This window comes from Vombatus ursinus, unplaced genomic scaffold, assembly GCF_900497805.2.
Source record: "Vombatus ursinus unplaced genomic scaffold, bare-nosed wombat genome assembly UNPS02014894.1, whole genome shotgun sequence".
Taxonomy (NCBI): Eukaryota; Metazoa; Chordata; class Mammalia; order Diprotodontia; family Vombatidae; genus Vombatus; species Vombatus ursinus.
In genome coordinates, this window is record NW_020954672.1 from 3,393,384 (window position 1) to 3,411,763 (window position 18,380).

An 18,380-nucleotide genomic window follows, 5' to 3' on the forward strand; every position below is an offset into this window, starting at 1 on the left:
TTACCTTAAAAAAAAATTGTTAGGATAGAGAATAAAGGTATATATTCAGAAATGAATGTGATGTAAAAACAGGTATCAAAAATAAGAAAAATCTTTAAAGACTAAATTTAATAGGGACAAATGTAGGTCATAAATGGGTTCAAAAAATCATTTTCACAAGTACAAAATGGAGGGTGCATGAAAAGAGCAATTCCTCTTTAAAAGATCTGGGATTTTGTAAGCTTGAATGAGTCAACAGGTTAATATGGCAGCCAGAAAAAGCAAATGCGACCTGAAGTTGCACTAACAGGCAGTGTACAGGCCTAGAAGGGCAAAAGTCTAGGGATACCAACCCTTGAATCAGACTGTAGCTGAAGTAGTGTACAATGTTCTAGGTGCTGCATTTTTGCAGATTGCTTGACAATATAATCCAGGGAAAGGCAACCAGGATGGTTAAGCCTTGAGATCATATGCAATATGAGGACTGGTTGAAAGAATTTGGGATGTTTTAAGACTGAGAAGAGAAAAAAACTCCTGGAAATAGTTTTCTTCAAGTATTTAAAGAGTTGTTCCATGAAAGAGGGAATTAATATATAATAACAGACAACATTGGTATAGCACTTTAAAGTTTGCAAAGCCATTTGCAAACATTATCTCATGTTCACACATTATGTCAATTGGACTCTGCTTGGCTCCAGAAAGCAGAATTAGGAGCAAATAAGTGGAAGGGTTGTAGAGAAGTACACTTTAGGCTTAATATAAGAAAAACCCATTTAACACTTAAGAGCCATCCAAAAAGAAATTAGTCTACTTGGGTAAATAATGGATCCTTCCTCACTAGAGAGTTAAAACAAAAAAAACTGGATGTCTACTTGTCTATCATAGAGGGGAGTTCTTATTCAAGCAATAGGTTGGACAAAATGGCCTCAGAAATCCCTTCCAACCCTGAAATTCTTTCCCTGTAGGGCAGGTATATAACTGTCCCAACTGACAAGCCAAGGCTTAGCAAAATGTTGGCTCCAACGGCCAAAAGGATGCTCAATTCAACTTCCTGGCTATAGGACAAGAATGGCTCTCACTCAGGTGATTTCAGGATCTGGCTCCTGGCCTAGAAATGAATGTGACTGAGTTTATATATCGGGTCCTAAGAATCAGAGGCAGGGGCAAGGGTGAGTGGGGGCAGGAAGGGCCATAATTTTGCTTTATTTGTATTTCCTTTGACATAGAAGAACCATGAGGAACACAGAGTTGGGCAGGGTTGAAAATCACTCAGTCCAGTATTATCAGGGTTTGTTCCAGGAAGCCCTGGAAGCTGTGCCGTCCCTGTGGCTTCACATTCTGCAGCCCAGGATCTTTCATAGAATGGGACAAGGGGCACTCTAATTAATTAATTCTGCCCTTTTACCCACCTTTATACAAAACGAGAAAAGCAGATGAGGATACCCTGATCTGATGAATGGCAATGGTGATGCAGTCCTAGGGAATAATTACTGGTTCTTTCAGTGCTACAGGGGAACTGGGAGCTGGTTCCTGGTTCCTAAGGCTTTGGGCACTAGCAGGCAGCACTAGAGGCCGATGGTATAGGAGCGACCAGTAGGGTTGTGAATAGCTGAGCAGATAGGTGCCGTCACTGCCCATTCATACCACACCTTCTTGGCATTGCTGCATCGCCAGAATCGCACACAGATAGTCTGCCCTTCATGCACAGTGATGGGCTGCTGTAGGAACAGAGACACGGGATATTTGGAGTAGCTGGTCATATCACCACAACTGGGACAGGGGCCTAACAGATCTTGGAAACAATATCACCACGTTGGAAGGGAAATGGGAAGTAACTCAAGAGCAAACATAGTAAATACTGGGGTCAAGGGAAATGCAGGCTCTTAAAGATGCTCACCTTGATAGGAAAAAGAATAGGAAACCAGGAGAACATTCCAGGAGAGTGGGTCTCTGGACGGATACCTGTGGGGATATAAGAACCAAATGAATTCAAGACTCTTCCCCTTGCCCTTACCATACCACGACTGCACCCTCTGCCAGAGCTAAAGAGGACTTCTATAAAAGGGAAAGGATGACAATACCAGTTCCCTTGGTCACCTTTTGAAGCAATTATATGCAGGGGAATACCCCGCTAGTCAGAAGCACAAGCACTCACTCAGAGTAATGTCCTGATAAAGCACGGTCTCAAAGTAGCCTGCAAACCCATGCAGGACAGTGTTCACCTCTACAGGAAACTCCAATGTGCGGTAGCGGTTGTTGTCAATCACAGGATCTGTCAAGAGAGAGGCAGTGAAGGACAGGGAGCCCGAAGGTGATTCAGTGAGGGGCCAGGAAAGCAAATCTATCAAAGGAGAGAGCATGCTTAGATCTGGAGAGAGATCAGAAGCAGCCACATAAGGACCTACCTCGGTTGGGATGGCTAAAGGTAAAGCAAGGCTGGGGTTCAGCAAGCTGGTGAAAGTTGTGCAGTCGAACTACGTAAGGCATCTCAAACTGGGCCTGTCAAGAAGAGGAAAGCAAGTGCTGGAAGGGAGAACAGGGACAGTCTCCTCCTTCCCAGGAACCTGACAGGAAAGTATCAACAGCCTAAGGGACACACAAATAAAAGGAAAGAGAACTCAAGCTAACTCCCAATTTATCATATTTTCTAATATAAGAAATCAGGTATTTAATGTGTTTAATGTTTACTGACACAAGTTAGTTAAAACTGGCTATGTGGAAGGGGAAGAAGTCTTCTCACCTCAGGGTCTCGGTCCTTTTCTCGACATGCCCGGACTTCATTGTACAGCTTAGATGAGGAGATGGGGGCTAGGAAAGACGTATACTCCCCTGGGATGCTCACTCCATCATCTGCAGCAAGAAGGGCAAATGAATCTCCAGTAGAGAAGAAAATTATGTTGATGTCCTAATCGCAGATTCAAGCAGAACCTTTCTTCTGAAACCCACTCCTCTTCCTCATTTCCCTATTCTTGTGCATAGGTCATCCTCAACTCTCCCTCACACCCCATTTCTATGCAATCAGCTGCCAAGTTATCAATTGTACTTCTACATCTGTTTCTTGCCACCCATGGCCTAGTTCAGATCTTTGTCACCTTTTACCTATCACAAGACTCCTACAATTGTTCTCCTTGATTCCAGTTTTTCCCCTCTCCAGTCCACACAGACGCAAAATTGATATTCCTTAAGTGCATGTCTAAATATATCATATTCTATATGGTTACTCTCAAATCTACTTATTCAACCCTAACCTCTCTGCTATCTCATCTCACATCTCCAACTGCTTTTCAGACATTTCGAAGACATCTTGAACTCAACATATCTGAAACTGAGCTCATTATCCTTCCCAAAAATCCTCCCCACTCCCAAACTTCCCTATTATTGCCAAGGGCACCACTATCTTCCAAGTCACGCAGGCTACCAACCTAGGTCTCCTTGATTATTCACTGTCTCACTTTGCCATGCTCATCTGTTGCCGAGACTTGTTAATTTTAGCTTCTTACCTATTATCTCTTGCACACGTATACCCTACCCTCCTCTGACACGTGGTACCTCATCATCTCAAGCCCGTACTTTTTTTGAAAGGGACTTGCCCAGGGTCACACTGCTAGTAAATGTCAAATGTCTGAAACCAGATGTGAACTCAGGTCCTCCTGAGTCCAAGGCCAGAGCTCCATCCACTGCACCACCTAGCTGTCCCTTCAAGCCTGTGCTTTTGAAACAACCTGCTGGTTGGTCTCCTTGCCACCAGGATTTCTCCATTCTAGTCCACCCTTCATTCAGCTGTCAGAGATCTTCCTAAAGAGCAGGTCTGATCATATTACCCCCCATTCAATATACCCCAGTAGCTCCCTATCACATCTAGATCAAATATAAAATCCTCTATTTGGCTTTTATTAAAGCCCATCATAACCTACTCCTAGCCCCCAACGTCTTACACTATCCCATATATTCTATGATCTAGAAAAACTGGACTTCCTGCTATTCCTTCACAGTCTTATTTCTGATTCTGACCATTTTCACCAACTGTCCCCTGAGGGGAAAGCCCTTCCTCATCTCCACCTTCCCTGGTTTCCAAGTCACAGCTAAAATCTCACCTTCAACAAGAAACCTCTCTCAAGCTTGCTTAATTCTAGTTGCCTTCTTTCTAGTGATTATTTCCTATGTTATTTTTTGCATGTAGCTTGTTTATTGGGGGGGGATATAAATCCAGGGTTTTCCCCCTATTTCCTCACTTAAAGCCCAGTCCTTGTGAAGGACAGGGCTGACAAGGACACATTCTCCTAAATCTTGGGCAAAGAGAATCTAATCTAGGTGAACTGAGGCCCAGTGCTCAACTACTTAAGTGGTCTGGGTGGAGGTGGGTCCCTTTGTCTAGACTGCCCAGGTGGGGTGGTCTGGGTGGAGAAGAGTTTCTTGGGTCCTAGAGTGACAAGATTAGAGTCCCAGTCTCCAGCCCCTCATTAGAATTAAAACAAACCTACCTCTCATAATATTCATTCTCTCATAACCAATCAGAGTTAATTTCTGCCTGTAGGGAATAACCACTCTTCCAAAGGTATTTAAACTCTGGACGTTCTCCAGTAGTCTTCGGGTTCCCAGAGGGCCACAGATCTCAATTTATTGATTATTTGTTAGCCATAATTAATAAACTGATTATTAATTACCCAGAAACTATGTCTCTCGGACTTTTCATTTGTCCCAAAAATACTGACTGACCTTCAAAAAGCTTCAGTGGCTCCCTCTTGCCTCTAGAATAAAATACAAACTCTCCATTTGGCATTTAAAGGCCCATCTTTCTAGTTTGGCTAGACTGTTTAGTGTGTGAAGAGGAGTAATATGAAACTAATCTGGTCTACCTACTGTTCCTGTAACAAGACATTCCATTTCCCATCTATATGCCTTTTTACAAGCAAATCTCAACTCCTGGAATGCTCTTCTTGCCCTTCCCTTTCACCTCTTGGAATCCCTAGCTCCCTAAAGCTCAAGTGGCATCTCCTAAATTACTTTTTATTCACTTTGTATATACTTTGTAATCACTGATGTGTCTACATGTTCCTCTCTACCTTCCTACCCGCCCCGCCCCAGTAGAGAATATAAACATGGTCCTTGAGGGGAATTGTTTCATTGTATATCCCTAAGACCTGACATACTATAGCTATTTAATAAATTCACTGTCTTCTAGGTTGCTTCTGTTGGTTCTCCCACCCTGGAACCAACTTCTGCCCTTCCTCTGTCTTCTATCAGAAGGCACCTTTTAGGAAGTGCTGGGCTCCATCCAGGCATTCAGGTGATAGTTCATTATCTGCAAAGGAGCCCAGGAGTTCACTAACAATGATGTCCGCCTTCTCAGGTGCTACCCATTCCCGCATGTCTGATGATACCACTGTCACCTGCCTGCCCCACTCTTCATACTGCCAGTTCTCCAACCTGTGAGTGGAAAAGTCATTGTTAGTGTGGGTGCTGGCCCTGGCAAAGGCGTGTACAAAGCAAGAGTATCAGGAGTAACTCACGTAACCACAGCATTGGGGTTCTTCTCTACAGCATACAGCTTCACCCTCCGATCAGCTTGCTGGGCAGCCCGCAGGGAAGCATTCACCAGAGGACCCCGGCCTGCACCTAACACCATTAATACCCTGAATGGAAAGACAAAGATGAGATAGAACTATCAAACAAAATGGGAGGGATAGACAGCATGGGTGTAGTGTGTTGTTATAGTAGTAGTAGTAGTAATAAAAGTGGTAGCAGCAGTAGCAATAGCTAGCCTTCATATATCACCTAATGCCCACAGGGGCCATCTCCTGTCGTCCTGATCTATATCCTGCCACTGGACCCATGTGGCTTCAGAGGAGAAAGTAAGGCTGGTGACCTTGCACAGCCCTTCCCCACTTAAATACAATTCACTTGCAAGTCAGGACATCACCTTCCTGATGTCATGGTCCTCTTCACCTAGCTAGGAAATATCTGAGGCCAAATTTGAACTCAGATATTCCTAACTCTAGTACCTGTACTCAATCCATTGTACCACAACTAGCTGCCTGAGTTAAGAAACACTCACTGTACATTGGTAATCTTTTCCTCTTCTGGTACACGATCCAAGAGACATTTGTAGATAGCCTAGGAAGAACAGAGATTAGAGGTTACTACCAGAGAAACCTACTTCTGGCCTCATTCCCACCCCCATGCTCACCCAACCACTAGCCCTGGTTTCTGCCCCAACCCAGATCCCACAGACCTGCTGGTACTGGGAGTATTTGATGGGATCCTTCTCAAACACTTCATAAGTTTGTGACTCCAGATTGTCCATCAGTGGCTCAAGAAGAAAAAGAGAAAGACCAAGTTAAGTTAAGCATGGCCTAGAACCTGATGGCACTCCAAACTGGAAGAGCACCTTATTTGCCTTCTGGGTCTAGCTGGGAGGAAGAGGTAGGGAGAATGGGAGGGTTGGATTCCCTCCACACAAAATACTTCCTGGTCCCCTATCATTCCCACAATTCCAAAATTCACAGCTCACCTGGAGTGGTGACTGGAGATAGTCCTCATAGCCCTTGGCAAAGAGTTCATAGGCATTAGGCGGTGGACGGTTCTGGCTCAGGTATTCCAAATACTGCAGGTAGGTGCAGAATTCCTTTTCCGAGTGATGATTGGCACCAGTAATGATGAACTGTACTTCCAACTGTCAAAAAGTCAACACATCAACTCAACCTCTATAGCCTTCCTCTTTTCCCAGCACAGAGTCCTACTGTCCTAAGTTTTAAAAAACTCACTCCCAAACCACGCATCTGTGTTTAATCACTGCCAGAGGAAAATGGCATCAACAAAAAGAGGCCTAAGTCATTCACTTTATGAATCCTTAATCTATCCCCTTGAGGCTGGAATACATCATCCCCAACAATCAGCATGGCTTTAATATGTTTAATGTCCAGTGCACATCTCATGGTGGCTCAGAATACCTCATATCCTTTTGCTATTTCTTTCTCAAATACATTTTGGGGTCTCAGGATCCCAAACATTAAAACTTGGGGTAGAGGAAGGAAAGGGAGAATAATGATTCCTAAGCTGGTGTTTTATGATTTCATGCTATGGAAATACTTCCTTTGAAGATGGGTTCCATGAAAGGTTATCAAATTTCCTGTGCTACATTCTCCCTTTATCTCTGGACCCCAACTCTGCAAAAAGTGTTCTTTAGGGTCAAATATGAAAAGCAAACTGATCTGTGGGAAAATTTCAAACACTCATATAAGCAAGGTAGAGGATCATTGGGACACTACCGGATGAACATTACAACTCCTCACCCCAACAATTACCCTTTTTACCTTGAGGAGCAGGAAGATCAACCTCTGGTGTGCCTTAGAAAGGACAGGGAATCCCTTCTTATTGGTCAAGAAGATGCTGGTGGGAAGGATGGCTGCTTTGATTGGCTCCCCAAGCCATCGGTCAATAATATGATTGGATGGGAGGTCAGCACCAACTTCAATAGCTACAATATGGAAAGAAAGATCTACTGAAGCTCAAATAGGCTTTCTTATCTGACAAGGGAGAGTCTATTACAGTCCTGCAACAGAGCAGACTTCTACAGAATAAAAGCAAGCTACCCAAAGTCTCAGCATTAGTAGCTAAGCCAATCTGAATCTTCACACTATGACTCCTATCCACATGGGGCAGGGGGGAAAGAAACTCTAGTTGTAGCAGCTTGCCACACTCACCCACTGCAATCCTCTTGCTGTAGTCACAAAGGGTTCGAAAGTTATGCCACCTGCCCAGAAGAAAACACAGCACAGGGCCTGCCAATCATTATACTCCTTCGAGCCATCAGCCACTGCCCCACAACTTCTAGTCCATTCTTCTCCAGCCCTACATTCTAACCTTCTGCAATAACAAGGAGAGAATCACATACCACATCCATGTCTTCTCCTCCCCAATATATGGCTCTGTCCGTGTAAGAGGTTCATTCCCAATGACATCATCCCGTAGGTCTTCTGCTGCCATCAAGGGTACTCGAATCCAGAACTGCAGGGAAAGAAACTCATTACCTCTGCCTCCAGAAAGTCTTCCTTGATTAGAACCTGATCCTAAACCAGTGCTAACCCCTTTAAAACCAACATGCCTTTCTTGATTCCTGCAGACTTAAGTACATAATGCTATTTCATGGAGACAAATGTTTGTTTATATGTTTAGGTTAATATCTACTCCTCTGCCCTGTCTTCCAATTCAATGCTATATTTCCTGAGACAGAAATAAGTCCCCTTTCAGCTTTTTGATAACAGTATTTGTTTGATGTATCCAATAACTGACTGATCAGTGATCCTAGGCAAATTAAAGAGGAACAGTATGGTCTTTTCCAATCCATTTTATGCACGATGGATTAAGTAGCCTGGTTTGGGAGAATAAAGTATTAAATACAACCCAACCACTGCACAACATTGCCTATTCATCTTCTGGGTCTGGGGAAGGAAATCACTGAAGTCATACCATGGAAGAATGATGGCCTGTGTGAATGTGATTGGTCAGGACTCTGGCCAGGTTAGTGTTATCTTCTTGAGTGAGAGGTAACAGGAAAGCTGGAAGCCCCAGGTATGCCCCAAAATTCAACTCCTGCAACATGGCCTGGAACAGAGACCAACACAGACAAATTTGTAAATGATGTCCCAAACGACTTTTTTCGTTGTGGTGCTAGACACCACTGACATCAAGGTATCCCAACGGCCACTGAAATTTGGGCTGCTCAGGGTGGTACACAAAGATCTGTGGTCCATGTGAGGGTAAGACACTACATTATCCACCCTGCCAGAGTTCTAAAGATAGCCCCAAGGCATAAGTCAGAGAGCCTTACCGCCTCTGAATTCCTTCTTATCTTCTCCACTTTGGAATCAGGGCGGATCCATGGAGATAGCTTTCCCACAATCAAAGTATTCCAGTCTGCATGCCCCAGGGAAAGACAAAAACTAGGTGAAGTATGGTTACTTTACTCCAGTTTCCATTTGACCCACTGGCTCTCCAGCAGACCAGGCAATGGAGCACAGAGAACAGGGGGTTTTCTCATCATGGATGGGGAACACTGTTCTAGAGAAACAACACTAATGGAGGTTTTTTTAACATGGAAACAAGGAAAGTATAATGGGTATCTTCCTGTTCCAAGAGAATCATTCTCCCTAACTCAAGGAAGGAGAGGTGGGTAGACAGGGCTCTGAGAACGTGGGCTGTTCACTGCCTCTACAAGTATGGGACATTGAGGGGCTCCGTACCCCGTCCTGACAGCAGCAGGTCAGACCGTGTATGGGGCCCACGGCGGGTCTTGGCAGGTTCCTGGGTGAACTCCCTCTTGAATCGGGGGTGGAAGACGGGCATGCAAAGGAAATCGAAGCTGAGACAAAGACAGATCACCCCCACCCCCACCCCCAGCAGATATCATTAGCAAAATAACAACGCCCTTCGGCCAGGCCACCTGAGTGGCCTTGCCCCACGTGGGCCAGACCATCGTGCACAACCCACGCTTGAGGGTGTACAGTGTACCTCAATGCCCCGCAAAAAGAAATTTATGGAAAGGAGGAGAGAAAGGAAAAAGCCAGAACTCCATATCCAGCCGCAGGGCCAGCTCCCGTTAGATCTTGTCCCTGGCATGAGCGCCACATGCCCAAACTCTGCCCAGATTCCCTGCACACCTTGCCACCCCGCTCCCAGCCGCATCCCAGAGACTGTCTAGGTCGAGCCTCTCCACCCACCCCCATCCACCAGAGAAATGGTCTCTCCCACCACGGTCCCCACCCCCTCCCCCCGCAATTGGGAATAGTTTTTCCCACTCCATCTCCCAGAAAGTGCGCCGTCCCACCCAAGAGAGGGGAGGAAAGGGAAAATGGGGCCCTCACCCTTGTTTCGCCACGGCCCCCAACGTATCAGCCACTTCTGGGACGCAGTTGAGGTCCCGTCCGCTGGACACGCGGCACCCGGGGGCCCCAACTGCCACCGCCGCCATTTTTCCCCTCACGTTGTCCGCGCCGGGACCCCAGGATAACAACAACCAATGGCAAAGCACAGAAAAAGCCGGGTTTCCCCAGGAGGCGGGAGGAGTCTCCTTAACAACCCGAGCGTCTTCTCCCACTCAGTGCTGGGGAGTGGGCGGGGCGATGTGTGGGCCTCCCTGCCAATCAGGTGGTGGCGCCGTGACGAAAGACACGAGACCAAGAGATCTACCAATCCGAGGGTCCCGCTTAACTAGAGTCTGCTCTTCCCGTATCGTTTTGTGTAGAATACTTGAAACGGATCCAAACGAAAAACTACATTCCCCATGAAGCCCTGCGGCATTCTCTTGAAGAAGTGCTGCTGCAAGAGTTTTTTCGTTCGCGGGCCAGTGGCGCAATGGATAACGCGTCTGACTACGGATCAGAAGATTCCAGGTTCGACTCCTGGCTGGCTCGGTTGGAACAATACTTCTTTATAGCTTTTTCAAGCTATTTTCTGGGCATCTCTATTTAAATTTGCCCCACTATTTCTCTGTAGTCCTTTATGATTCATTAATACACTCGTTCTTCTATTTCTTCAACATAATAAGTGCCTACTGTACACAGAACACTTTTCTAGACTCTAAGGTAAATTCACATCAGATTACGCACAAACCTTGCTCTCATGAAACTTACATTGGGGGAGGAAGAGGAAAGACATTAAATTCATATCTACTTGTCTTGAAGACTAGATTTCACCAACAATCACTGTCATGCAAATTTCTCTACCCAGAACCCCCAAAAGATGCTGCTTTTTCAAGCATTAAAAAGAATTTATCAAGCACCTACCTGAACATGATCTCCAGTCTTCCATCTCCAACAGCCTATTGGGCGTATCGAACTGGATGTCCTGTAGACATTTTCAATTCAATGTTCTAAGACAACTCATTATTTTTCCCAAAAAAATCCTCCCGTTCTCCTTCCTAACTTCCCTGTTACCATCAAGAACACCACCATCCTCCAAGTCATCCAGGTTCCCAGTGTAGGTGTCATCCTCAACTCCTCACACTCTCACCCCCCATATCCAATCAGCTGCCAAGTCCTGTCGTTTCTACCTTTATTTCTCTCCTTTTCCATCAACTGTCTCCTCTGACACTGCAACTACCCTGGTGTAGGCCGTCATCCCCTCACACCTGTCTATTACAATAGCCTGCTGGTTGGTCTCCCCACTTCAAGTGCCTTCCCTATTCCAATTCATCCTCCACTCAGGTGTCAAACCAATCTTCCTAAAAACACAGCTCTAACCGTGTCACCCCCTCAACTCAGTAAACTCCAGTGGTTCCCTGTTACCTTCGGCATCAGTCATGAAATCCTCTGTTTTGCTTTTAAAGCCCTTCATCACCTGCTCCCTTCTCATTTCTTCAGTCTTCTCACATCTTACATTTCCCTCTTTTCATTCTGTGATCCAGAGACAGTGGCCTTCTTGCTGTTCCTTGCCTACGACACTCCGTCTCTCAACTGCCTTTTCACTCACTGACTGTCTCCCATGCCTAGTATTCTCTCCCTCCACCCATCTGCATCCTGGCTTCCCAGGCTACCCTCAAGTTTCACCTACAGTCTCATTTTCTGATAGAAATCTTCCCATTCCTCCTTAACCTTGGTGCCTTCCCTCTGAGATTATTCCCAATTTACCCTGTATGTATGTATGTATGTACACACATATGTAGTTATTTGCTTGTTATCTCCCTCATTAGACTGTGAATTCTTTAAAGAGACTGTTGTTTGCCTTTTACTGTATCCCTGGAACTTAGTATGATGCCTGGAGCATAGTAAGGGCTTAATAAATACTAGTTGACTGGCTCACTGGATCAATACATTATCTTTCTATTCATACTATGTCTTGTTTAAAGGATCAGGTGTAAAGCTGGTGAAAGTTTAGGCAACCTTTATACTCCTTTCTCTATTCTCCTTATATCAGTCTGTGTAAGATTAACAATATCCTGTATGTTCCCTATACTTTATGCTGCCCAGCTAACCCTCCTAGGAGGAAAGCATCTGATACATTACAGACCAATAGGTATGAATGACAGTGTTATCTCTCCCACATTAAAAGAGAGGCAAATGAATGTCTCAATAATAGTGGAATTTCTGGCATTTTGGTATTTGAGTGGGAGGAAAAATTTTAGATGGGAGAATTTTCCTGATGCCCTTGAAATCACACCAGTAAACAACTTCCCATCCTGCCTACCCTGCCATGTCATATATGTATTAAGTCCCAAGGCAGGAAATTAGGAGATCTTGGTTTGACCATGTCACTTCTGCGTAACTTTTGTCAAGTCCATTCACTTCTGAGGGCTTCAGTTTCAGTCAAATTAAATGACCATTGAGTGCTGTGTACAAATCATTGTGCTAGTGGCAGCTGGGTGGCGCAGTGGATAGAATACCAGCCTTGGAGTCAGCTGTGTGACTTACTAGTTGTGTGACCCTGGGCAAGTCACTTAACCCCATTACCTAGCCAAAAAAAAACCAAAACCCCAAATCATTGTGCTAGGTGATGTAGGAGATATAAAGTTTAGTAAAGACACAATTAAGTCCTAGTGGCACCCACAGTCTAATAGGAGACTAAGATCCATACTCAGGAAATTGAAATACACAAGAACACTTGATAAATAAAGTTTGCCAAGCGAAGTGAGGGGAGAAGCAGAAAGCTGGTTATTACTGATGTGGATAGCACAGGATGCTTCAGACAGGGGATGACAGTTTAGTTGGGCTTTAAAGAACAGGCAAGAATTCAACAGGCAAAAGAGGAGAGAGGGCATTCCTTGCCTACGTATTGGCCCAGGCAAAGGAATGGAAAGGGGATATCATGGGGTATTTTGGGTAAGGCTAAATAGGAGATAGAGTAGTACAGTTTAGCCAAAGTAACAGAATTAGACCAGATGACTTCTAAAACTCTCTCTAACTCTAAAATTCTAAGTGTGACAGGAATTTCATCAGACTATTTTGTTGTATTCCCCCCATGGCAATGAATACTATATCCAGCACAAGGTGTATTCTCAGACTTACTTGTTGATTGATTGCATAAGAGACTATACAGAGTTAATCTAGAATATGCCCCTGCCTAACAGCTAAGCCTACAGTTCTGTGTCAGAAAGACACAGTGAAGAGCATCAGTTGCTTCCACCTTTGGTTTTTTTTTAGGGGGAGGGGTTGGTAGGTTTTTTTTTAAATCTATTCTCAGTTGCTCGTCCTTCTATATTCTGTTTTAAAAGGGTGAGGGAAGAAACCTTTCTTATTTACCTACAGAATCATAAGGAATGTAGGACTTTGGATTGCAAGTGTGGGCTGACATAGGGAGAAACAAGGATACAGCGGAGTGAAGAGTGCCTTTGGGAAAGAAATCGTTTACCTCAGCCCTGTAAAAATGGGTGGCAAATGTGAATGCTTCATCTCCTTCACTAAACAGACTGACAGAATTTCAGAGTTGGAAAAAACCACAGTGAGCTTACCTGACTTATCCAACAAGTAGATACCTGGCTTTTTCTTGAAGACCTCCAAAAAGGAGGTTTCACAACTTCTGAGGCAGACTCTTCTACTTTTTGGATAATCCCAATTGTTATAAAGTTTTTCTTTTTATTGTACCTAAATTTACCTTTGTACAACCTTTCACCCAGGACCTCACCCACAACATTTCTTCCTTTGTTGCTAAACAAAAGATATCAATCTCTCTTCCATATGACAGCCCTTTAAATATTTGAATATAGCAATCAGTTTCCCACTTAATCTTCTCTTCTCCCAAGCTAAACATTTCCAATTCCTTCAATCCTCACGTAGTGTGAACTCAAGATCTTCACCATCCTGGTTGCCCGCTTTGGACAGTCTCTTGAATATCAATATCCTCTCAAAAAAGTGGCATCTCTGACTGAGCGCAATTACTCTAGGTGTTGTTTGATGATGGCAGAGTGAAAAGGTATTGATACATCCTTATTCCTGAAAGTCATGGCTTTCTTAATACAGCCTAAAATCATATTAGTTTTCTTGGCCACCATATCATATTTTTGATCCACAGTACACTTGAAGTCCACTAAAACTTCCAGACCTCTTTCAGAAGTACAGCCCTACCTCCCATCTTGCATTTCTGAAGTTGAATTTTTTTAACCCAAACGTAAGACATTTTGACATGCATGTGTCCCTATTAAATTTCATCTCATATGATTTGACACAACAGTCTTATCCATTAAGATCCCCTAATGGGTTATCTATCTCTCCTGCGTCATCTGCAAATTTGATAAACATGTATCTCTGCCCCCAAAACACAGGTCATTGATAAGAATGTTAGATAGCATAGGGCCAATCACAGATCCTTTTTTGGTTTGTTTGTTTGTTTGTTTTTAATTAATCATCCTTTTACCAATACATTATAGAAAATTGCCAGGGATCAAAGTCAGGCTCAATAGCCTAGAATCTGCAGACTCTATTCTCTTCCCCTGTTTGAAAATCAGGACATTTGCCCTTCTCCAATGCTGCAGTTTTTCATTTTGTTTTTCCTATTCTCTGTGATCTTTCAAAGCTCACTAAGAATGGCTCATCAATCATACATCTGCCAGTCCTCTCAGTACCAGAGGATGTGGGCCAGATGTCTTAGAGCATTAAGGGTAGGTAGGAATTCCATCTGTGTAGGGAATTCCCAGTGTGGAAATTCCCTCTGCAGATACAGTTCCATAACTCATCAGTAAGTCAGTCTTAGAGAATTTTCTGAGTGAGCTGACACATTAAGTGACTCCTGTGGTCACATTGCTAGTGTGGGTCAAGAATTGATTTCAGATCTTTGTGACTCCAAGTTTGGCCTTATATCCCTACTGCTTCTCACTCTTTTCCTCCCTCCTTAGTTACCTTGAGCATCATCATCCTATTGGATGCATTTTTTCTCCCCTTTCCAGCTCAAAGATACTTGTCCTTGGCAGATAAAACAGAAGCAATATAAGAATTGAGCTCTGCTTTCTTTCTATTCCTAGTTATCATAGTCTACTCCCTTGCAACCATTCTATCCTTTTTTATCCTTCTCTTCTCCCCAATATAGCTAAAATATTAATACTTTTTTTTGTTGTTATTCTTAGCTTTCCTTTCCAAATAAAGACTGGGATTCATTTTTATCTAGAAGCAGGGGGAGCAATGGACCAATTTTCCTTTAGGCTACTAGTTTACCTCCATGAAAATCTATCCTTCTGCCTTAAGTCAAATTCCTTTCTTCATTTTTTTTTTTGCCTTTTTCAGCATACTGGCTCTCCAACCATTTCTTCTTTTATTCTCCTCTCCCTTTCCCTACCTCCCCCAAGTTGCTATCTGAGAACAACTTCTTCCTTATCTTTTCAGGGATATTTTCATCTCTACCTCCTCTACCATCATATATTGGGCCCTCCCCAATCTAGTGCCATCCTAATTTTCCATCCTTATATCTCATTGGCTACCCTGTATAAGCACTCTACTCCAGCCAAATTAGACAGTCTTCCATTTCCTGAACACACCCTATGTTTTCCCACCTTAGTGCCTTTTCTTGGTTCCTCACACCTGGAATGTCTTCCCTTCTCCTTCACCTATTGAATTCTTTGATTTCTATAATCCAGGTCTTTAAAAGTCCCATTCAAGTACCACCTCCTCTAAGAAGCTTTCTAATCAGGTACAGTCTTCCATATTAGATTTTTGGAAACTCCAATGCATTTATCATATAATATTTTGTATTATAAGTTTCTGTGTTTGTGACTTATCCCTCCACTTAGCCAGATCCATGAGAGCAGGACTATCTCTTATCTAAACTTTGTATCTTACCCAGTGGCTAGAAAAGTTGTAATACATAGTATATGCTTAATTAAACAAACATGTTGCTGAATTGATGAAGTTAGAAATAATGATTTATTGTTCCTCTGACTTCTCCCATTGTTTCCAATTCATTTCTTAAAATCAAGGGAATACTTTATTGAAAAATAAGGGTTGAACTTTTTGTGGTAGCAAAGACCTGGAAACAAAGTAGATGCCCATTGATTGGGATAATGTCCAAGCAAATTGTGATACATGAATGTAATGGAATATCACTAGTCTGTAAGGAATGACAAATATAATGAATACAGAGATATGTGGAATGACTTATGTGAACTAAGATGCTAAGTGTAGTAAGCAGAGCCAAGAAAACAATATACATAATTACACAATTTAAATGAAAAGAACAACCACAAAACAGTTCTAAGTGAACACTGCAAAATTATAAAGAGCAAGCTTGGCTCCAAAGAAGAGATATGAGAAGACACCTCCACCAATACTCTTGCAGAGGTTGGGGTCCACCAAGTATGGAACATTACATAAACTGTCAGGTTTTTTTTCAAATATATTGATTCATTTTGCTGATTTTTTCTCTTCTTACTCTTTTTCTTTTAAACAATTATTATATGAGATGACTCTCTGGAAGGAGGGAATTAAAGGAATATAAGGGGAAATTTTAGATGGTATAAAAAATCTCAATAAAAATTATTTTTTAAAAAAGGTGACAGATCCTACTGTAAAAATCGATTCTACAAACATCTAGTAAGCACTAACTATATGTAAGATGCTGAGAGAAACTGAGACTCAGAAAAGTAAAGTGACTTGTCTAAAATAAACACCTAGAAGGTACCAAAATCAGGTCTTGAATTTGATTCCTTTAACCCCAGTTCTCTCTTCACCATGCCAACTATAATTTTGCTGATGTTTTGTATTGTACTGTACTCATCAAAATAGATATGAAAGTCCTGATCCTTATTTAGGGTTTTTCTTTCTTTCAAAGCCTAATTTCAGTCTTAGCACCTCATCCCACAAGCCTTACCCAATCAGACTGCCTTCAATGACTGCAATTTCTGAATATATGTTGCTTTTATTGCTTATATGTGGCAGAAGCAAACATACCACTCATCTATCATTTTACTCTATGTTGTAATGAGGTATGTCATATGTTTACCCATATAACAAATTCTAAGAAGATATCTTAATGCCTAGTGTAAAGGTTTACTAAATGCTCAATAATGCTTCATGCATAAGGCACTATGGGAAATACAAAGGCATAGTCCCTGCCTTCAAGGAGTCTCTGACATAGTACGGGAAACAGGACACGTACATAAATAACTACAATACAAAGTATTGTAGGCTGTAAAAGTTGCTATAAAAGTTCAGTTGAGGAAGCAATCAATTCTAGTTTGGTTGATCAAGGAAAGCTTCCTGGAAAAGGCAACATCTAAGCTGAGCACTGAAACATTAAGTAGAATCTGGGGAAATAAGGTCTGGAAAAGGGAAAAGCATTCTAGATGGATAGAGTGGAATGAGCAAAGACAAAGATATGTAAAAAGGTAAAAGATATTGGAAGAAAGCAAATCATTTGGTCTGAGCATTGGGTCTTTGTTGGGGACTGGTACAGAAGAAAGCTAGAAAGGTAGATTGGAACTAGATTAAGGAGAGCCTTGAATGCCAGACTAAAGAACTGGAATTTTGAAACTTTCTCAATCAATTCACATCAGCACTTCCTTTTTAATATTCTTGGACAGGTTCTTAGGAAATTGAGAGGTTAAGGAGTCATATAGCCAGTAGGTGTCAGAAACAAGATTCGAACCCAGGTCTTCCTAACTCTGAGGCTAGCTCTTTATCTACTATGGCATACTATGCTTCTTAAGTTCCAGACTTATTCAAAAGGCAAAGAGAAATCACTGAAAATTTTTGAGCATGAAAGTGACAGAATCAGAGTTAATACTTTGGAAAGATTAGCATTAGAGTGAAAGATTAACTAGGAGTGTGAAGAGGTTAGAGGCAAAAAGACTTTTGGAAGCTATTACAGTATCACAAGTTTGAGGTGATAAGAGTTTGCAGTAGGAAGGTAGCAGCAGTGGGAATAAAAGGAAAGAGCAAGATGTAAAATACAACTTGAAAGAAAATGGAAACACCTGGAAACTAACTAGATGGGAATAGACAGCATGAAGGAAAGGGAGGAATGAAAAAGAAGACAAAACAAACAATTAGGTTACAAACATGGGTGCCTGGGGAAATGGTAGGACCATTAACAGAAACAGGCAAGTCAGAAGAAATTACTTGTTTCCTTTTGGGAAAGGAATTTGGAGAGATGTTTTTAACACCTTGAGTCTGATGTGTTTAATGGGACAAGTAGAAGAAAATGTCCAATGTGCAGTTAAAAATTCAGAGCTAGAGTTCAGGAAAGAGGCTAGATTAATTGGAGTTATCTGCATATAAATGATAACAAAATAAGATTGCCAAGGGAGAGAAGAAAGTGCCAAGGACAGAACATTAGGGAGCAACTACATTTGAGGAGCAAGGAGAAAGAAGAACCAGAAAAGACAGAGGAAATAGAATGATAAAAAATCAGAGTTCAGAGCCATGGAAGCCAAGTGCAGAGAGGTTTAATGATAGGTGGTGAAAGGATCATTTACAGCTAAT

The 18,380-nt window shown here is 42.6% G+C and overlaps 1 protein-coding gene and 1 non-coding gene across 2 annotated transcripts; one reads left to right on the plus strand and one right to left on the minus strand.

Annotated features, from left to right (window-relative positions):
• Nucleotides 1–736: 736 nt before the first annotated feature.
• PRMT5 (protein arginine methyltransferase 5) lies at nt 737–10,078 on the minus strand. Its single transcript, XM_027843135.1, has 17 exons — nt 9,843–10,078; nt 9,222–9,340; nt 8,810–8,895; nt 8,449–8,583; nt 7,874–7,986; nt 7,683–7,732; nt 7,293–7,456; nt 6,491–6,652; nt 6,212–6,289; nt 6,035–6,093; nt 5,490–5,612; nt 5,231–5,406; nt 2,720–2,829; nt 2,385–2,478; nt 2,135–2,251; nt 1,877–1,941; nt 737–1,697 (listed from the first exon to the last, which is right to left on the minus strand). Exons 1-17 carry the CDS (start codon nt 9,947–9,949, stop codon nt 1,545–1,547), a joined length of 1,911 nt encoding a protein of 636 aa, XP_027698936.1. The 5' UTR covers nt 9,950–10,078; the 3' UTR covers nt 737–1,544.
• Nucleotides 10,079–10,318: 240 nt separating this feature from the next.
• Nucleotides 10,319–10,391, plus strand: TRNAR-ACG. Its single transcript has one exon. It is a non-coding gene; the product is annotated as a tRNA-Arg (tRNA).
• Nucleotides 10,392–18,380: the final 7,989 nt, after the last annotated feature.